This window comes from Pristiophorus japonicus, chromosome 1 (assembly GCF_044704955.1).
Source record: "Pristiophorus japonicus isolate sPriJap1 chromosome 1, sPriJap1.hap1, whole genome shotgun sequence".
Lineage (NCBI taxonomy): Eukaryota > Metazoa > Chordata > Chondrichthyes > Pristiophoridae > Pristiophorus > Pristiophorus japonicus.
The window spans coordinates 14,027,436-14,049,708 of NC_091977.1; the positions used below are offsets into that span (position 1 = coordinate 14,027,436).

The 22,273-nt window shown below is 48.4% G+C and overlaps 1 protein-coding gene across 1 annotated transcript in view; it reads right to left on the reverse strand.

Moving 5' to 3' along the window:
* Positions 1-22,273, reverse strand: part of poln (polymerase (DNA directed) nu) — a 520,953-nt gene that overhangs the window by 485,112 nt on the left and 13,568 nt on the right. The window contains exons 2-3 of the mRNA XM_070877627.1: positions 14,280-14,350; positions 6,411-6,983 (exon numbers count right to left, since the gene is read on the reverse strand). Coding sequence (XP_070733728.1) covers positions 6,411-6,983; positions 14,280-14,350 — 644 coding nt within the window. The remainder of the gene's footprint in view (positions 1-6,410; positions 6,984-14,279; positions 14,351-22,273) is intronic.

Consider the following 22,273-nt stretch of genomic DNA (forward strand, 5'->3'; position numbering starts at 1 on the left):
TTGGTGAGGCCTCACCTGGAATATTGTGTTCAGTTTTGGTCTCCTAATCTGAGGAAGGATGTTCTTGCTATTGAGGGAGTGCTGCAAAGGTTCATCAGACCAATTCCTGGGATGGAAGAACTGACATATGAGGAGAGACTGGATCAACTAGGCCTTTATACACTGGAGTTTAGAATGATGAGAGGGGATCTCATAGAAACTTATAAGATTCTGACGGGACAGGACAGGTTAGATGCGGGTAGAATGTTCCCGATGTTGGGGAAGTCTAGAACCAGGGGACACAGACTAAGGATAAGGCCATTTAGGACTGAGATGAGGAAAAACTTCTTCACTCAGAGAGTTGTTAACCTGTGGAATTCCCTGCCGCAGAGAGTTGTTGATGCCAGTTCATTGGATATATTCAAGAGGGAGTTAGATAAGGTCCTTACGGCTAAGGGGATCAAGGGGTATGGAGAGAAAGCAGGAAAGGGATACTGAGGGAATGATCAGCCATGATCTTATTGAATGGTGGTGCAGGCTCGAAGGGCCGAATGGCCTACTCCTGCACCTATTTTCTATGTTTCTAAGTCTCTATGAATGAGAAGTCATCTCATTGAAACATATAAGATTCTAAGGGGGATTGACAGGGTAGATGCTGAGAGATTGTTTCCCCTGTCTGGCTAAATATTTAGAATTCTCTACCACAAAGGCTGTGGATACTGAATCATTGAATATATTCAAGGCTGAGATAGGTAGATTTTGAACTCTAGGGGAACCAAGGGATATGGAGTTTGTGTCGTAAAGTGTAGTTGAGATCGAAGATCAGTCAAGATCTTATTGAATGGCGGAGCAGGCTCAAGGGACTATATGGCCTACTCCTGCTCCTAATTCTTATTTTCTTATGTTCTTATTTGAAATCAAGGATGAGAATTTAAAAATTGGGGCATTGCCAGACTGAGGCATGCATGCAAAAAATCGCTGTGGAGAAACATGTTAAAAAAAGTTTCTTTATGCTCATCCAATAGTTCAACGGTGCTAGAGCCATTCAGATCAGAATGATCCCAACTTCGATCCTCTGCACCCTCTCCAATAGCGTCAAGGCCTTGGAGACGGTGCAGAGGAGATTTACTAGAATATGCCACGGATGAGTTAGCCTAACCTCTGTCGTTGGGAAAATGCTGGAGTCCATCACTAAGGAAGCAGTAGCGGGACATTTGGAAAAACATAATTCAATTAAGCAGAGTCAGTATGGTTTTATGAAAGGGAAATCATGTTTGACAAATTTGCTGGAGTTCTTTGAGGATGTAACGATGCAGGGTGGATAAGGGGGCAACCAGTGGATGTGGTGTATTTGGATTTCCAAAGGCATTCGATAAGGTGCCACGTAAAAGGTTACTGCACAAGATAAAAGTTCATGGGGTTGGGGGCAATATAATAGCATGGATAGAGGATTGGCTAACTAACAGAAAGCAAAGAGTCGGGATAAATGGGTCATTTTCCGGTTGGCAAACAGTAACTAGTGGAGAGCCGCAGGACTCAGTGCTGGAGCCTCAACTATTTACAATCTATATTAATGACTTGGATGAAGGGACCAAGTGTAATGTAGCCAGGTTTGCTGATGATACACAGATGGGTGGGAAAGTAAATTGTGAGGAGGACACAAAAAATCTGCAAAGGGATATAGACAGGTTAAGTGAGTGGGCAAGAATTTGGCAGATGGAGTATAACGTGGGAAAATATGAGGTTATCCACTTTGGCGTAAAAAATAGAAAAGCAAATTATTTTTTAAATGGAGAAAAATTGCAAAGTGCTGCAGTATAGAGGGACCTAGGGGTCCTTGTGCATGAAACACAAAAAGTTAGTATGCGGGTACAGCAAGTAATCAGGCAAGCAAATGGAATGTTGGCCTTTATTGCAAGGGGGATAGAGTATAAAAGCAGAGAATTCCTGCTGCAACTGGTACAGGGTATTGGTGAGGCCACACCTAGAGTACTGCATACAGTTTTGGTCTCCATATTTAAGGAAGGATATACTTGCATTGGGGGCTGTTCAGAGAAGGTTCACTCGGTTGATTCCTGAGATGAGGGGGTTGACTTATGAAGATAGGTTGAGTAGGTTGGGCCTATACTCATTGGAGTTCAGAGAATGAGAGGTGAACTTATCGAAACATACAAGATAATGAGGGGGCTCGACAAGGTGGATGCAAAGAGGATATTGGCAATCATAGGGGTAACTAAAACTAGAGGACATAGTCTCAGAATAAGGGGCCGCCCATTTAAAACTGAGCTTTTGGAGGAATTTCTTCCATCAGCGGGTTGTAAATCTGAGGAATTCTCTGCCCCAGAGAGCTGTGGAGGCTGGGTCATTGAATATATTTAAGGTGGAGATAGACAGATTTTTGAGTGATAAGGGAGTAAAGGGTTATGGGGAGCGGGCAGGGAAGTGGAGCTGAGTCCATGATCAGATTAGCCATGATATTAAATGGCGAAGCAGGCTCTAGGAGCCAAATGGCCTACTCCTGCTACTATTTCATATGTTCTTATGTTCTTCAGTTATGTGGAGAGACTGGAGAACATAAGAACCTAAGAATTAGAAACAGGAGTAGGCCATCTAGCCCCTCGAGCCTGCTCCGCCATTCAACAAGATCATGGCTGATCTGGCCGTGGACTCAGCTCCATTTACCCACCCGTTCCCCATAACCCTTTATTCCCTTATTGGTTAAAAATCTATCTATCTGTGATTTGAATACATTCAATGAGCTAGCCTCAAATGCTTCCTTGGGCAGAGAATTCCACAGATTCACAACCCTCTGGGAGAAGAAATTCCTTCTCAACTCGGTTTTAAATTGGCTCCCCTGTATTTTGAGGCTGTGCCCCCTAGTTCTAGTCTCCCCGACCAGTGGAAACAACCTTTCTGCCTCTATCTTGTCTATCCCTTTCATTACTTTAAATATTTCTATAAGATCACTCCTCATCCTTCTGAACTCCAACGAGTAAAGACCCAGTCTACTCAATCTATCATCATAAGGTAACTCCCTCATCTCCGGAATCAGCCTAGTGAATCGTCTCTGTACCCCCTCTAAAGCCAATATATCCTTCCTTAAGTAAGGCGACCAAAACTGCACGCAGTACTTCAGGTGCGGCCTCACCAATACCCTATACAGTTGCAGAAGGACCTCCCTGCTTTTGTACTCCATCCCTCTCGCAATGAAGGCCAACATTCCATTCGCCTTCCTGATTACCTGCTGCAGCTGCAAACTAACTTTTTGGGATTCATGCACAAGGACCCCCAGGTCTCTCTGCACCACAGCATGTTGTAATTTCTCCCTATTCAAATAATATTCCCTTTTTTTGTTTTTTTTCCCAAGGTGGATGACCTCACACTTTCCGACATTGTATTCCATCTGCCAAACCTTAGCCCATTCGCTTAACCTATCTAAATCTCTTTGCAGCCTTTCTGTGTCCTCTACATAACCCGCTTTCCCACTAATCTTTGTGTCATCTGCAAATTTTGTTACACTACACTCTGTCCCCTCTTCCAGGTCATCTATGTATATTGTAAACAGTTGTGGTCCCAGCACCGATCCCTGTGGCACACCACTAACCACCGATTTCCAACCCGAAAAGGACCCATTTATCCCGACTCTCTGCTTTCTGTTAGCCAGTCAATTCTCTATCCATGCTAATACATTTCCACTGACTCCGCATACCTCTGCAGTAACCTTTTGTGTGGCACCTTATCGAATGCCTTTTGAAAATCTAAATACACCACATCCATCGATACACCTCTATCCACCATGCTCGTTATATCCTCAAAGAATTCCAGTAAATTAATTAAACATGATTTCCCCTTCATGAATCCATGCTGCATCTGCTTGATTGCACTATTCCTATCTAGATATCCCACTATTTCTTCCTTAATGATAGTTTCAAGCATTTTCCCCACTACAGATGTTAAACTAACCGGCCTATAGTTACCTGCCTTTTGTCTGTCCCCTTTTTTAAACAGAGGCGTTACATTAGCTAAGCTGGGGTTGTTCTCCTTAGAGCAGAGAAGTTTAAGAGATGAGTTAATAGAGGTGTTCAAAATTGGGAAGGTTTTTTGATAGAATAAAAATTTCCACTGACAGGAGGACTGGTAGCCAGGTAAGGTAATTAGCAAAAGAGCCAAAGGGTAGATGAGGAGAAATATTTTTATGCAGCAAATTATGATCTGGAATGCACTGCCTTGAAATGGTGGTGGAAGCAGATTCAATAGTACCTTTCAAAAAGGAATTGGATAAATATTTGAAGAGGAGAAATTTGCAGAGATATGGGGAGTGAGCAAGGGAGCGAGACTAATTAGATAGCTCTTTCAAGAGATGATTGAGAAGGGGCAACAATAGATTTACGATTTCCCAGGCTTGCTTAACAAGATGGCTGACACGCAGGAGTTTCAGAAATTAAACAACTGCTCTTCAGAGCCACCTAGTGGCCAGAGCAGTGGCAGGCTCAACGCAAGCTCTTTAATCGGGAATGTTACTGAGCAACACGGGGCGAAATTTGGTACCTACCAGGCGCACCATGTAAGGTCCTGCATCAGGCACGGAGGTCACGCCTGCAAGCTATATTGGGCTTACTGACCTGAGAGGAACTGCAACGTAAAATCTCGCGGTGCAGTTCCTGTCGGGGGCGGGACCGGAGCGCAAAAGGCATGTGAAGTTGAGACGTGTAGTGCTGGCGCATAGACAGGCTCCTCCCCTTCTATTAAAGGGGAGGGCCAAGCTGCTGACTCTGCGGGGTGCAGTAGCAGCAGCCGCGGAACACAAGCGGGGTGCTGGGCTCGCACCCCGGGATCTGCGGTCAAGAAGGCCGCAACCGGTAAGTCGGCCATTTTTTTTTTACTAACCCTTTCATTTTTCCACCACAAGCAGCCTACGACCCATGGCAGCTTCACGGGGCGCTACCAAATTTTCACTCTGGGGCGGAAACGGGTGGCTGCACACGTCAATGACATTGTCATCGCTGACGCAGCAGCCCGGGGCGCTACCAGTATAAGCGGGGTGGCATCGGTAGGAGTGGGGCGCTACCAGTTATCGCCACCGCTAAACTATCGGGAGAATTTCGCGGGAGTCGGTAGCAGCACCGCACCTCGACGAAAAGTCGTTTGCGTCCCACAGGAGGCGCAAACAACCCGAACTTTTCCCCCACAGGCTCTTTTGGCTGAAAAACGTGGCAAAGAGTTGAGTACTCTAAATGGGGAAGCTTTATAACAGTGCCACATACAGGTGTCACAGACAATTGCAAATGCAACAGGGACGTGGACACAATTAATATATAAATCTCCATAAGGAATGTTTCAGGGTGACAGAACATACCCATTTTAATATAAATTGATGCTGCAATCAAATTGCATTGCCAGTCTTGAAGACATGTTTTGGAGTGCAATGTGCAGCTAGTCCCCGAGCTATATTGCCGGCTCGCCTGGTCGCACATCGAATTCTACTCACTACGAATGAACTCTTCTCCTCAAAAGGGAATCGGTAAAATACTTGAAGGGGAGAAAATTGCAGGGCTATGTGGAAAGAGCAGGGGAGTGGGACTAATTGGATCGCTCTTTCAAAGAGCTGACACAGGCACGGTGGGACGATTGGCCTCTTTCTGCGCTGTATGATTCTATGATACAAAGAGGCAGAATAGCTTGCAACCTAAAGTAAAGATGGGACCACACCAATGAAAGCAATGCTCGTATATTAATTGATGTTATTGTGTTGAGCTACAAAAAGGTTTTAAAAGCAGGCGGGATTTGAGTACAGGGGCAGGGAGCTGTTGCTACAGTTGTACAGGGCCTTGGTGAGGCCACACCTGGAGTATTGTGTACAGTTTTGGTCTCCTAACTTGAGGAAGGATATTCTTGCTATTGAGGGAGTGCAGCGAAGGTTCACCAGACTGATTCCCGGGATGGCAGGACTGACCTATCAAGAAAGACTGGATCAACTGGGCTTGTATTCACTGGAGTTCAGAAGAATGAGAGGGGACCTCATAGAAACGTTTAAAATTCTGACGGGTTTAGACTGGTTAGATGCAGGAAGAATGTTACCAATGTTTGGGAAGTCCAGAACCAGGGGTCACAGTCTAAGGATAAGGGGTAAGCCATTTAGGACCGAGATGAGAAGAAACTTCTTCACTCAGAGAGTGGTGAACCTGTGGAATTCTCTACCACAGAAAGTTGTTGAGGCCAATTCACTAAATATATTCAAAAAGGAGTTAGATGAAGTCCTTACTACTAGGGGATCAAGGGGTATGGCAAGAAAGCAGGAATGGGGTACTGAAGTTGCATGTTCAGCCATGAACTCATTGAATGGCGGTGCAGGCTAGAAGGGCCGAATGGCCTACTCCTGCACCTATTTTCTATGTTTCTATGTTTCTATGTAACCTGATCCTTGCACTAACCTTTACTGCAGTAAGCTGAGAAGATCCATCTTGATACACCATAGTTAAAATGATGACCGACGCACGAGCCACCTCTTGTAGCACCTTCGATCTTTGTTCAGTGTCCAGAGTGAAGAGATCACAAATCTGTGGCCTTGGTCCTGTCTTTGCAGAATCCATCGCTTCGGTGCCGTGGCCCTGGTGACCCTTCGGCACACTATCCCCGGCAGGCTGCTTCAGCATGACCGCGCTTCCTGGCCTCTTCACGCCACATTCTGGCACTGCCCACTTTCTTTTGAGACGGTTATCCTTCTTCTCAGCTGGCTCGTCCTGGACTGAACTGAGCCTTTCCTTGGATGATCCCAATGTCTTCACTGGCCCTGGGAATCCCTGCTGTTGGTTAACCGAAGAGCTCGGTTGTACCGGAGGCCGATGTTGGCGTGCAGAACCTGGATGCTCCCAACTGGCAGCCACTCCATGATCTAACTGAAAAGGGGCCTGTGCTTCCAGATATTCCTTACCACCAAGATCAATCATACTGCCTCCAATATGTTGAGCAGAAGTGCCTTCCATCAGTCGACCGGAATCATTCTTCTGTTAAGACATAAAAATTTGCCGTTGCTTCAATTAGATATACAATAAAAATAAATTCACCAGAACAAGCATTTTAGGGGAAGCTAGACAAGCGCATGAGGGAGAAAGGGATAATAGGATATGCTGATGGCATGAGATGAAGTAAGGTGCGAGGAGGCTCGTGTGGAGCATAAACTGTATGGCCTGTTTCTGTGCAACAAATTCCATGTAAAGTGCAATGATATCAAGTAAATTACAGGGGCAAATTTACAAAATTGCATTCCTGGATTGTTCATCGGAAATTCAGGCAAATGCTCCCAATGATTTTCTTACCATTAATTTGAATGGATAGAAAATATGCATAGAATGGACGACCAAATTACTGATCTGCAATCCAGGAGCATGAATTTGTAAAGTAAGTCCCTAAATTGGGCACTTTCTTCCATCGCCACGATTATTTTTAATAAGATAAGTTCCTCCACGGAGTGTCAAATGGGTGGGTTACAACTGTGAATGCAACTGGCAGATTGTTTTATTTGCTACAGGTTTATATGGCAGTACTGGTCAGCATTACATTCTACTGAAATGTTACTGCTACACCAGGACTATAAGTATGTGAGATAATTAGTGAAATTACAGCCAGTCAACAAGGCTTCTTCAGCACCATTCCCAAACCCACCAGCTCCACCAGCGAGAAGGGCGCATGGGAACACCATCACCTCCAAGTTCCCCTCCAAACCACACACCATCCTGACTTGGACATATATCGCCGTTCCTTCATCGTCGCTGGGTCAAAATCCTGGAGCTCCCCCCATAACTGCACTGTGGGAGCACCTTCACCACACGGACTGCCGCGGTTCAAGATGAGGCTCCCCAACATCTTCTCAAGGCAATTAGGGATGGGTCATAAATGCCAGCCTTATCAGCGACGCCCACATCCTGAAAATATCTTTTTTTAAATTATTGCTCACCATTATAAATCCAGTCAAAAAAACCATTTTAAATCAGTAGTTAATTATTGGGGGGGGCGTGGGTGGAGGAGTGTAGAAAATATAAAGGCTTCAAAAATACCCACGATCCTGGCAGTTATGTTGGAATTGTGGCCATCAGTTCCCCCACAGAACTGACCCCCTTGAGTTTGAGGGGTCAGTGGGAGCACACCTAATTTGCATGGGCTGGCAGGCATGGGTTGGAGCATCTTAGGTTCCTACCAGCTACCTAAAGGAGGAGTGTGTGGTGTGCCCTGGCCTCCCCTTTCCAGAGACCCCAGGTGGTACCCACCCCTCTCCAGCCTCTTTCAGGACTCTTGGGACATGAAGCGTGCTCCCTTTTCTAAATATTAAAATAGCCATAATTTTTCCACTTTCTGCTAACTGCCAACAACAGGAGAAATCGGAAGTGAATTCAAAGTCAGCCAGTCGTTCAAAAACAATATTCAATGGATGCGTCTATTTGTACTGCCCTTGTCTCTGATTGACTCTCCAATTTCAAAGCATCTATTGGAGGATAAGCCACACCCTGAATTTTCTGTGGCGTGTGTACTTGGAACCGCCCAGCACAAATTCTGACTGACTTCGCAAATTGTAACTCGGTCCATTTTGACTTCAGAAGCCACAGAGGATGGATCTCCCCAAAAGCCACTAAGTGCCAGCCGAAGTCCTTTACCCCAGTGCAAGTGCTGCCTCTCCCAGCTGAAGTCCCTTGGCCCAGCGCAAGTGCATCCCTCTCCCAGCCAAAGTCCCTTACACCAGCGTAAGTGCATGACCTTACCTCCCCCCACCCTGCCATAGTATGCAGATTGTGAACAGGTTTATTAGGTACGAAGTGAATAGTGAGTGTCATGACTTCTGGATTGGAAGTAACTCTCTCTCCCCCCCATGTCTCTCTCTTCCCCCCACCCCGTGCCGCGCTCTCTCTCATCCCCTCCCCCACTCCAAGCACTCTCTCTCCCTTTCAGGCTCTCTCTCTCTCTTTCTCCCACCACCTCTCCACCGCCCCCACCAACTTTCTCTCTCTCCCCTCCGCCCCAAGCTCTCTCTCTCTCTCTCTCTCTCTCTCCCCTCCACCACCCCCCCCCCTCCCCCACCCCACCAAGTTCTCTCTTTCTCTCCCCATCCCCCAAGCTCTCTCTCCCTCTCCCACCCCAGGCTCTCTCTCCCCATCCCCCCAGCCTTTCTCTCTCTCTCTCTCTCACCCCCCTCCCCTCCAGACACTCTCTCCCCCACCCCACCAGTTCTCTCTCTCTCCCCCCCGCCAGCCTCTCTCTCTCCCCCCTCCAAGCTCTCTCTCCCCCCCCATCCCAGGCTCTCTCTCTCTTTCCCCACCCAAAGCTCTCTCTCTCTCAACCCCCAGGCTCTTTCCCTCTCGCATCTCTCCTCCCAGGCTGTCTCTCTCTCTCCCCCGCCAGGATCTCTCTCTCTCTCAACCCCACCCCCCCAGATACACTCTCTCTACCCCCCTCCCCCCACCCCCCCGCCCCCAAGCTCTCTCTCTCTCTCTCCCCCCACCGCCAGGCTCTCTCGCTCTCCACCCCCCCCCCAGGCTCTCTCTCTCTCTCCCCCCCAAGCTCTCTCTCTCTCTCTCCCCCCACCGCCAGGCTCTCTCGCTCTCCCCCCCCCCAGGCTCTCTCTCTCTCTCCCCCCCAAGCTCTCTCTCTCTCTCTCCCCCCACCGCCAGGCTCTCTCTCGCTCTCCCCCCCCAGGCTCTCTCTCTCTCTCCCCCCCAAGCTCTCTCTCTCTCTCTCTCTCCCCCCACCGCCAGGCTCTCTTGCTCTCCCCCCCCCCCCCAGGCTCTCTCTCTCTCTCCCCCCCAAGCTCTCTCTCTCTCTCTCCCCCCACCGCCAGGCTCTCTCGCTCTCCACCCCCCAGGCTCTCTCTCTCTCTCCCCCCCAGGCTCTCTCTCTCTCTCTCCCCCCACCGCCAGGCTCTCTCTCGCTCTCCCCCCCCCCCAGGCTCTCTCTCTCTCTCCTCCCCAAGCTCTCTCTCTCTCTCTCCCCCCACCGCCAGGCTCTCTCTCTCTCTCCCCCCCAAGCTCTCTCTCTCTCTCTCTCCCCCCACCGCCAGGATCTCTCGCTCTCCCCCCCCCCCCCCAGGCTCTCTCTCTCTCTCCCCTCCCAGTCTCTATCTCTCTCTCCCCCCTCCAAGCTCTCTCTCTCTCGCCCCCCCCCCCCCCAGGCTCTCTCTCTCTCTCCTCACTGCCGCTTCTCCCCCCCCCCCCCACCCCACCATCCGAAGCATCGGGGCGGAGTCAGGGGGATCGAGGGGAGGCAGGCACAGAAGAACCGAAAAAGGACAGTACAAATAGTCACATTGATATTCAAAGAGCCGTTTCACATCCAAGACATTAACACGTTCTTAAAACAGACTTATTGGTGTTAAAGAGAGTGATTCAAATACAAATTCCAATTTAACTACTAAATGATCATTTCTAAAGCTGATGTATCCATCACTAAGCCTTCCAGGCAGGCTCATTGAACCCAATTTTATTTTTATTTAGCATTATAATATTTCATTGTTTGATCTTGCAAATATGAATTATTAAAAACTTCAATTTACTGAGAATTTAAAAGAAGTGAGCATTGGACGGTTCACTTAACTGAGGTTGTTTCCCTAGATAAGGGGCTGTTTTCCCCTGGCCAGAGGGTCTACAACCAGGGGGCACAGTCCCAGGATAAGGGGTAGGCCATTTAAGACAGAGATGAGGAGAAATCTCTTCACTCAGAAGGTTGTGAATCTTTGGAATTCTCCACACCAGAATACTGTGGATGCTCAATCTTTGCGTATATTCAAGACACAGATCGATAGATTTTTGGACTCTAGGAGAATCAAGGGATATGGGGATAGGGTGAGAAACTGGAGTTGAGGTAGAAAATCAGCCATGATCTTATTGAATGGCAGAGCAAGCATGAGGGGCCTTATGCCCTACTCCTGCTCCTATTTCGTATGGCCTTATGTACTGTATCAACCAGTGGCTCTGAGTCATGAAGGTTGTGGGTTCAAGTTCCACTCCAGAGAACTTGAGCAAACAAATCTAGGCTGACATTCCAGTGCAGTACCATGGGAGTGCTGCACTGTTGGAGTTGCTGTCTTTTAGATAGACGTTAAACCCCGTCTGCTCTCACAGGTGGACGTAAAAGATCCCATGGCACTATTTAGAATAAGACCAGAGTTATCCCCGGTATCCTGGCCAATATTTTATCCCTCAATCAACATAACAAAAACAGATTATCTGGTCATTATCGCATTGCTGTGTGTGGGAGCTTGCTGTGTACAAATTGGCTGTTGCATTTCCTACATTACAACAGTGTCTATACTCCAAAAGTACTTCATTGGCTATAAAGTGCTTTGGAACATCCGGTGGCCATGAAAGGCACTTTTTAATTCAAGTCTTCCTGTGTTTTTTAAAAATCAGCATTGAAGTGCTATTATTTCTGTTTTTAGCCCTGTACGTCTCTGTAGTGTTGGAGCAGGCCTTTCGCTCAATGGTAGCATTCTGCCTTGGAGTCATAAAGTTATGGGTTTGAGCCCCAGCGAGAAGGAGGTGAGACCTCTGGCCTCTGGATTCTGGGTTAACCTCCAGCTGGGTACTTGCATTTGATGGACACAGACTGGCTCCCCTCCCTTTCTTCAGTGAGCAGGAGACTACTCGCACCAAGTCCCGCTCACCCATCACCCCTGTCCTCGCTGACCTATATTGGCTCCCAGTTAAGCAACGCCTCAATTTCAAAATTCTCATCCTTGTTTACAAATCCCTCCATGGCCTCACCCCTCCGTATCTCTGTAATCTCCTTCAGCCCCACAACTCCCCCCCTCCCCCCCCCCAACCCGAGATGTCTGTGCTCCTCTAATTCGGCCCTCTTGAGCAACCCTGATTATAATCGCTCAACCATTGGTGGCCATGCCTTCCATTGCCTGGGCCCCAAGCTCTGGAATTCCCTCCCTAAACCGCTCTGCCTCTCTACCTCTCTCTCCTCTCTCCTCCTTTAAGACGCTCATTAAAACATACCTCTTTGACCAAGCTTTTGGTCACCTGCCCTAATTTCTCCTTTTGTGGCTCGGTGTCAAATCTTTTCTCTTATAATACTCCTTTGAAGCGCCTTGGGACGTTTTACTACATTAAAGGCGCTATATAAATACAAGTTGTTATTGTTGAGACGAGAGCTCCAGACTCTGAATACTAGATTGATATCCAGTGGGGTACACATGTCCAGTGAGGGTTGAGTATCAACACCCCACCCCAACCCCCCCTCCCCCCGTACTATAAGAACATAAGAACATAAGAATTAGGAACAGGAATAGGCCATCTAGCCCCTCGAGCCTACTCCGCCATTCAACAAGATCATGGCTGATCTGGCCGTGGACTCAGCTCCACTTACCCGCCCGCTCCCCGTAACCCTTAATTCCCTTATTGGTTAAAAATCTATCTATCTGTGATTTGAATACATTCAATGAGCTAGCCTCAACTGCTTCCTTGGGCAGAGAATTCCACAGATTCACAATCCTCTGGGAGAAGAAATTCCTTCTCAACTCGGTTTTAAATTGGCTCCCCCGTATTTTGAGGCTGTGCCCCCTAGTTCTAGTCTCCCCGACCAGTGGAAACAACCTCTCTGCCTCTATCTTGTCTATCCCTTTCATTATTTTAAATGTTTCTATAAGATCACCCCTCATCCTTCTGAACTCCAACGAGTAAAGACCCAGTCTACTCAATCTATCATCATAAGGTAACCTCCTCATCTCCAGAATCAGTCCAGTGAATCGTCTCTGTACCCCCTCCAAAGCTAGTATATTCTTCTTAAGTAAGGTGACTAAAACTGCACACAGTACTCCAGGTGCGGCCTCACCAATACCCTGTACAGTTGCAGCAGGACCTCCCTGCTTTTGTACTCCATCCCTCTCGCAATGAAGGCCAACATTCCATTCACCTTCCTATTACCTGCTGCACCTGCAATCTAACTTTTTGGGATTCATGCACAAGGACCCCCAGGGTCCCTCTGCACCGCAGCATGTTGTAATTTCTCCCCATTCAAATAATATTCCCTTTTACTGTTTTTTTTTCCAAGGTGGATGACCTCACACTTTCCGACATTGTATTCCATCTGCCAAACCTTAGCCCATTCGCTTAACCTATCTAAATCTCTTTGCAGCCTCTCTGTGTCCTCTACACAACCCGCTTTCCCACTAATCTTTGTGTCATCTGCAAATTTTGTTACACTACACTCTGTCCCCTCTTCCAGGTCATCTATGTATATTGTAAACAGTTGTGGTCCCAGCACCGATCCCTGTGGCACACCACTAACCACCGATTTCCAACCCGAAAAGGACCCATTTATCCCAACTCTCTGCTTTCTGTTAGCCAGCCAATTCTCTATCCATGCTAAAACATTTCCTCTGACTCCGCGTATCTTTATCTTCTGCAGTAACCTATTGTGTGGCACCTTATCGAATGCCTTTTGGAAATCTAAATACACCACATCCATCGGTACACCTCTATCCACCATGCTCGTTATATCCTCAAAGAATTCCAGTAAATTAGTTAAACATGATTTCCCCTTCATGAATCCATGCTGCGTCTGCTTGATTGCACTATTCCTATCTAGATGTCCCGCTATTTCTTCCTTAATGATAGCTTCAAGCATTTTCCCCACTACAGATGTTAAACTAACCGGCCTATAGTTACCTGCCTTTTGTCTGCCCCCTTTTTTAAACAGAGGCGTTACATTAGCTGCTTTCCAATCCGCTGGTACCTCCCCAGAGTCCAGAGAATTTTGGTAGATTATAACGAATGCATCTGCTGTAACTTCCGCCATCTCTTTTAATACCCTGGGATGCATTTCATCAGGACCAGGGGACTTGTCTACCTTAAGTCCCATTAGCCTGTCCAGCACTACCCCCTAGTGATAGTGATTGTCTCAAGGTTCTCCCTTCCCACATTCCTGTGACCAGCAATTACTATCTAATGGTTCCTGCTGGTAGCGTTTGTGTGTCAGGCTAACGAACTTTCCACATTAAAATAAAGGGGTCTTTGTTTATGGACACAACCCAGAGCATGACTTTCTGTATGTAAAAATCAATGGAAGAAATGAGTTGCCTCATGTACTTCTAGGCACCGAAGACAAAGAAGAAGATATCAGCCCATCAAATTGGCCTCATGCAATGATCCGCACTCACTATCTAAACACAACAGTCAATGAATCAGCAGGAACAGGCAGAAACAGTGAAAGGTGTTGAAGGTATCATTGGCGACAATCTGAGCCAAGAGAGTTAATGGCCAAGTGAATCTGCTGCTAATGACATAATACAAGCTGATGCTGGTGTTTACCTGTGTTTCAGACGTGAGGGCCTCCTTTATGCTGAAGAGAGCTCTGTGTGGGATCCTCACAATCCTATTTTCTTTAATAAACGAGAAGAAACCATCATTAAACCCCGGATTATGAGCATTTATCATATTTCTATTCAGGCATTTAAAACAAAAAACCTCCAGAAAACTAGACATCACACACCATCATGTGGCTGTTTCTGCTCATTACAGGCTAAGTCCAGAGCATGCTTGACGCAATTTTCCATTTTACTTATTCAAGTAACATCTATGTTTGCGCAGCCACGTTAAACACGGAGCCAGAAAGGGAATCGAAAATATCTGGTGAGTAGATAATGGAGAAACCAGAAGCTATTGTTGGAAGCCAGAGGCTGCATACAAACAGTCAAGTAACAAGTGAAAGACTTCAAAACAAATTAATGCTCTACTAAAGATGAGAATCAAGATCTATATTAAAAGACATGTGCATTTCTTGATTTGCATTTTAAAAAGGCCCAACACACCACAACCTTCTCAGAGCAACTAGTGATGGGCAATAAACACAACCTTGCCACTGGTCACCCACATCCTGAAAACACATTTTTTAAAGAATGACATTTACCTGCTGTGAGCAGCGCTGTTCCTAACAGCTCCCACAAATCCCCTGGGAGGACAGATGCACCAACATCAGCGTCCTCGTCCAGGCCAACATCCCCAGCATTGAAGCACTGACCACACTCGAGCAGCTCTGCTGGGCAGGCCACATTGTCCGCATGCCAAACACGAGACTCCCAAAGCAAGTGCTCTACTCGGAACTCCTTCATGGCAAATGAGCCAAAGGTGGGCAGCGGAAACGCTACAAGGACACCCTCAAAGCCTCCCTGATAAAGTGCGACATCCCCACTGACATCTGGGAGTCCCTGGCCCAAGACCGCCCTAAGTGGAGGAAGAGCATTCGAGAGGGCGCTGAGCACCTCGAGTCTCATCGCCGAGAGCGTGCAGAAATCAAGCGTAGGCAGCAGAAAGAGCGTGCAGCAAACCAGTCCCACCCACCCCTTCAATGACTATCTGTCCCACCTGTGACAAAGTCTGTGGCTCTCGGATTGGACTGTTCGGCCACCAAAGAACTCACTTCAGGAGTGGAAGCAAGTCTTCCTCGATTCAGAGGGACCGCCTATGATGAGGATCTTAACAAATAACTAAGCAATCATCAAAGAAGATTTTGTTAAAACATACAATTATCTCTGACTTCTAAATACATATTGCATTATTCTGCTGTTTTTTCTATCCCTCTTTAGGCTCCTCCCCCGCTCCAGTTCCACCACATTTCCCAGCAGGTGACTCAACAACAACAACTTACATTTAGATAGCGCCTTCAACGTACTAATTCTTTCCATGATGCTTCACGAGTGCGTTATCAAACAAAATTTGACATCGAGCCACATAAGGAGATATTAGGGCAGGTAGGTTTTAAGGACCATCTTAAAGGAGGAAAGAGAGGTAGAGATACGAAGAAGTTTAGAGGAGAGAATTCCAGAGTTTAGGACCTTGGCAGCTGAAGGCACGGCCGCCAATGGTGGAGCGATTAAAATAGGGGATGCTCAAGAGGCCAGAATTAGAGGAGTGCAGACATCTCGGAGGGTTGTGGGGCTGGAGGAGGTTACAGAAAAAGGGAGGGGCGATGCCATGGAGGGATTTGAAAATAAGGATGAGAATTTTTAAATTCGAGGTATTCTGGACCGGGAGCCAATGTAGGTCAGCGAGCACAGGGATGATGGGTGAAGTGTGAATTAGGATATGTGTAGCAGAGTTTTGGATGAGCTCAAGTTTATCGAGTTCATGTCTCCCCACCTGGCACTTCGACTGCTTACGTAAGATCTTCTAACTCTCGGTGTGTGAAGGTGCCTGCCCTCAGTGTGACAGCTCTCCCCAATCAAAAGGTCATGTATTCAAGTCCCACTCCAGAGATTTGAGCATTAAATCTAGGCTGACACTCCCAGTGCAATTCTGAAGGAGTGCTACACTGTCGGAGGTGCCGTCTTTCGGATGAGATGTTAAACTGAGGCCCCGTCTGCCCTCTCAGGTGTGCGTAAAAGATCCCATGGCACCTTTCGAAGAAGAGAAATATTTATCCCTCAACCAACATCACTAAAATAGATCATCGGGTTACTGTTTGTGAGACATTGCTGTGTGCAAATTGGCAGTTGTGTTTCCTACATTACAGCAGTGACAAAACTACAACAGGTACTTCATTGGTTGTAAAGTGCTTTGGGACATCCTGAGGCCATGAAAGGCGCTATGGAACAGCTGTTCTACACTTTGCCTTGCTGTTAAGTGTCAATTTTGCCTTTAAACAGTGAGGATGCAAACTCGGTGATTTAGCCCATGAATTAGATTCTCCTTCCTGCAGTACATTCTCATTGCCATCATGGAATATATGATGCACTCTGCAGAACCCTGCTACTTTTTACTTCTAATACAGTACCCTAATTGGTACATCCTTACTAACAGTTCTCCTTGCATGTAACTGTTGTGTATGCATGTCTGTTTACTGTGTGATGTCTGTAACACTGTTATGCAACACTGAATGTACCCTTACACTGTACACACCTTACCTGTACACCAAAGGGTGCTGCTGTTGGAGACCTAAGGGTTACCTGCACACTGCAGGTAATCCAGTATATAAAGGAGCTCACAGCTTGGTGTCCTCACTCGAGGAGCTGCAAATAAAGGACTACAGTCTACACAGTTTAAGTATCATACCCTGCCTCGTGGAGTCATTACTAAAGGTGCCTACATACACTACAGTAACATCAATGATTGCTATTTTCTTTTCATGCCCATGTACGCCCTGTGCTGCTACTTTACGGTCACACTTGTGTATTTCTGCTCGAATTCTTTTCAGCTTCTTCAAATCCTCTGGCCCGGTGCTCCGAGCAGTTGGCGTGGCATTGAGTCATTCAGTGACTTACTGCCGCGCTTGGCACCTCCTTAGCCTATTTGAGGTCCACCTTCCTCCACTAAAAGGCAGCTTGACTTTCACCACAGCAAAGGTAATCAGCATACGCAGGACGAATGGCAAATTCGGCAAAAAGTGAGCTAAGTGAGGAGGCAAAGATACGGGAAAGACAATGGGGCAGATAATATAAACAAAACTGCTAACGCAAGAAAACAGAAAATACTGCAAATAGCAACAACAACTTGTATTTATATAGCGCCTTTAACGTTGTAAAATGTCCCACGGCACTTCACAGCAGTGTTTTAAGACAACACAAATAAATTTGACATCGAGCCACATGAGATGAAATTAAGGCAGAGCTTTGTCAAAGAGGTAGGTTTTAAGGAGCGTCTTAAAGGAGGAAAGAGAGGTAGAGAGGTGGAGAGGTTTAGGCAGGGAGTTCCAGAACTTAGGGCCTAGGCAGCTGAAGGCATGGCCACTGATGGTTGAGCGATTATAATCAGGGATGCTCAAGAGGCCAGAATTTGAGGAGCGCGGACATCTTGGGGGGTTGTGAGGCTGAAGGAGATTACAGAGATAGGGAGGGGCGAGGCCATGGAGGGATTTGTAAACAAGGATGAGAATTTTGAAATTGAGGCATTGCTTAACCGGGAGCCAATGTAGGTTGGCGAGCACAGGGTTGATAGATGAGCCGGAGTTGGTGCGAGTTAGGACATGGGCTGCCAAGTTTTGGATGACCTCAAGTTTACATAGGATAGAATGTGGGAGGCCACTCAGGAGTGCATTGGAGTTGTCAAGTCTAGAGGTAACAAAGGCATGGATGAGGGTTTCAGCAACAGATGAGCTGAGGCAGGAGCGGAGACGGGCGATGTTAAGGAGGTGGAAATACACGGTTTTAGTTATGCTGTGGATATGTGGCCGGAAGCTCAATTCAGGGTCAAGTATGACGCCTAGATTGTGAACAGTCTGGTTCAGCTTCAGATCGCTGCTCGGGAGAGGGATGGAGTCAATGGCTAGGGAATGCATTTTGTGGCGGGGACCAAAGACAATGGCTTTGGTCTTCCCAATATTTAATTGGAGAAAATTTCTGCTCATCCAGTACTGGATGTCGGACAAGCAGTCTGACAATTTAGAGAGCGATCGAGAGAAGTGGTGGAGAGGTGGAGCTGGGTGTCGAGAGCATACATGTGGAAACTGACAGTGTTTTCGGATGATGTCGCCAAGGGGCAGCATGTAGATGAGAAATAGGAGACGGCCAAGGACAAATCCTTGGGGGACACCAGAGGTAACGATGCAGGAGTGGGAAGGGAAGCCAATGCAGGTGATATTCTGGCTATAATTAGATAGATAAGAATGGAACCAGGCGAGTGCAGTCCCACCCAGCTGGACGATGGTAGAGAGGTGTTGGAGGAGGATGGAGTGGTCAACTGTGCCAAAGCTGCAGACAGGTCCAGAAGGATGAGGAGGGATCGTTTATCTTTGTCACAATCACAAAGGATGTCATTTGTGACTTTGATGAGAGCCATTTCGATACTGTGGCAGGGGCAGAAACCAGATTGGAGGGGTTCAAACATGGAGTTCCAGGAAAGATGGGCACAGATTTGGGAGGCAACAACACGTTCAAGGACTTTGGAGAGGAAAGGGAAGTTAGAGATGGGACAGTAACTTGCAAGCACAGTGAGGTCAAGGTCTTTTTTGAGGAGAGGGGTGATGACGGCACAGCAAGACCATTGGTATCCAAAGAGTGAAGGGACAATGCAACCCATAAGGTGAAGACCCCCCACCCACCACCCCCCCCTCACCCCCATCCCCTGCCTTTTCTCTGTTTAGACAAAAGGCACACAATGCAAACCCACCTTCCCTCCCCAACATGCTGACAGATCCCCAGGTGACTCTAGCAGACCATTCCTTTGAGAAACTGGAAGAGATAGCTAAGGACTGATCTTCAAACCAGAGGGTGGCAGTGTGTCCAGAAGGAATGTTCCTGAAGCTTGCGTTGTTTTGACTAATATTCCGTAGGAGGTCAAGGATGGGGAGATCAGAATGGCAATGGGAGGGGATTTTCCTAACATTTCTATTCTAAATTTCCATGGGGAGAAGTTCCCCAGCGCCCCAATTTGGGGCAGTAACCGGCTTGGGGGCTGGACTTCCTGCGGCCGACGCGGAAGTCCAGCCCCGGCCACGAAATTGCGGTCACCGCCCCTCAGAGGGAAGGGGCGTAGCATAGCGCCGACGCGGTTCAACACCTCTCCCTTCGCTTAAAGGAGAAGGCCGCTGTGCAGTTTGCACGGCCTCCGATGGCCTCCACTCGACCACCTGGGCAGCGTGGTGCCAAGGCCGCAGCCTGGGACCCCAAACGGAGTGCTTGGGTACAGGATGGCGGCCCGCACCACGCAAGGAGTGAAGAAGTCGGGCCGAGCGGTGAGTCGCCAAAACCGCCACGGTGGCAGGGCGGGCGGGGCGCTCGCGACCTCCGCTGCAACTTCCCGCCCGCGAGCAGATGTCGGCCTGGTTCGTGACCCGCAAGGCTGGCGCTGACATCCGCTCCTGGCAGCCTCGCGGGGCAATGGGGTCGGCGCGTGGTGCTAAGGGGTCACCGAGCACGCCGCCGATGCCATCGCCACCAGTTGCGGGACGGCCCGGGGCACTACCGGCAGGGAGCAGCACTATCGCTATCGCCCCGCCCGCCACCGGACAAAAAGTTGTTTTGCGTCCTGTTAGCGCCCCACGGAGGCACCAATGGGCATCGCAAAAAGGACAATTTCGACCACCGGTGTTGCACTTTCTTACCTTTCATGTGTTTCAGGAAAATCTGAAATGTTTCAAACTTCAGTATTCATTGAAACTTTTGTAAAATTGTTCAAGTGAACAGGAAGCAATGTTGACATTTCTGCCTTTGGAAATACAATAAAATTGTAGTGTTCTAGACAACCCGACAAGCCAAAATACACCACCGATCGATTTAAACCTCTGCCTGCATTAATGTCTGTTTCTCCATCTTGTATCCCTTTGCCTCTATCGTATTTGGAGTCTGATTACATCCCAGCGCTGTGTCAATCAACCCCTTAGTCAACATTCCCTCACAAACAAATTGAGCTTTCTTTCAAATGTACTCAGCCTAGCTTTAGATAGAATGGCAGCTCTTGGGTCATTAAAGTTAAATTCACTTTGGAGCTATTGCTGAACAACAAAATATAGTTTCATTGCTTTCTATTACGTGGGCCCTAAACTCTGGGATTACCTCACTAAACCTCTCCGCCTCTCTGCTTCTCTTTCCTCTTTTTAGACGCTCCTTAAACCCTTCTTCTTTGACCAAGCATTTGGTCACCTGCCCTAATTTCTCCTTATGTGGCTCGGTGTCATTTTTTTTTTTGTCTCATTATACTCTTGTGAAGCACTTTGGGATGTTTTACTGCAATAAAGGCGCTATATAAATGAAAGTTGTTGTTGTTGCCTAGCGAAAGACCACTTCAAGCCATCAGCCACTAACCTTATGGGCCCAAGTTTCGAGCCACGCCTAGAACGGCGCAGTCCCGACCTGGACGCCCGTTTTTCGCGCCACAAAGTGCGCCGAAAAAAACCCTCCAAATTCACCACCTCCCTGCAGGTCCTCTGGCCCTCAGCGCAGTGCAGCACGAGCTGTAGGGGGTGGAGCCAGGACCCTGCGCTGAAAACAGTGCCGGGACCTCTGCACATGCGCGCTACAGTGGGCACACAAGTGCAGTAGCTCCAGGCGCCCGAAACTGTGTGGGAGGGGCCCGAAGCACGCAGCCCCTAGCACAGGCCGAATGGCCTCACTGGGGCTGCGTGAATAAGGCTCCTCCCACGTCCAGCTCCTGCTTCCTCCCGACCCGACTCGACTCCCGCTTCCCGCCCCCGGACCGGACCCGACACACGCTCTCCCCCCACCCCCACCTCCGCCCCGCCCCCGGACCCGACCCGACTCCCGCTTCTCCCCCCCCGCCCCTGGACCGGACCCGACTCCCGCTCCCCCCCCCCCCGCCTCCGGACCCGACCCGACTCCCGCTTCCCCTGCCCCCCGCCCCCGGACCCGACCCGAGTCCCGCTTCCCCCCCTGCCCCCGGACCGGACCCGACCCGACTCCCGCTTCCCCTGCCCCCGCCCCCGGACCCGACCCGACTCCCGCTTCCCCCCCTGCCCCCGGACCGGACCCGACCCGACTCCCACTTCCCCCCCCCCCCTCCGGACTGGATCCAACCTGACCTCCCTCTCCCCGACCCGACCTAACGCCACCTACCTGTAAAGGCCCTGCCCGAAGTCTCGGGCCTGGCCCGTTCAGCCTCCCTCCCCCTTCTCCTTTTCCCCCCCCCCATATCCTTCCCCCCCCATCTCCTTCCCCCCCCCCCATCTTCCCTCCCATCTCCTTCCCCCCCCCATCTCCTTCCCACCCCATCTCCTTTCCCCCCATCTCCTTTCACCCCATCTCCTTTCCCCCTCATCTCCTTTCCCCCCCTTCTCCCCTCCTCCCCCTTCTCCCCCCTCCCTCCCTCTGCCCCCCCCTCTCTTCCTCTACCCCCCTCCTCCCCCTCCCCTCGCTGTCAGAAACACAGACACTGACAGACAGAGAATGAGAGACACACACAGACAGACAGAGAGATAGAGACACTGACAGAGACACACTGGGGGGGGGGGGGGCGGCATCCCAGCACGCTGTTGGAGGGCTCCCGGTGCTGCTGTCGGTAAGTAGAAAATGTTTTATTTATTGATTTTTTATTTTTATTATTTCTTATTAATTTTTTTGATTGATTTATTGGTTGATTTATTGATATATTAATCATTTATTATTGATGATGGCTCTTTATTTGTAAAACTGAAGTGTTTAATGTTTGTAAACTTCCCTTTAAACCCCTCCCCACCCCCCATTGCCTACGCCTGATTTGTAACCTACGCCTGATTTTCTAAAGTGTAGACAAGGTTTTTTCAAGCGTACAAAAATCTTCACTTACTCCATTCTAAGTTAGTTTGGAGTAAGTTTTCACTGACGAAAACAGGCGTAAGTGGCCGGACACGACCCCTTTTGAAAAAAAAATTCTGTTCC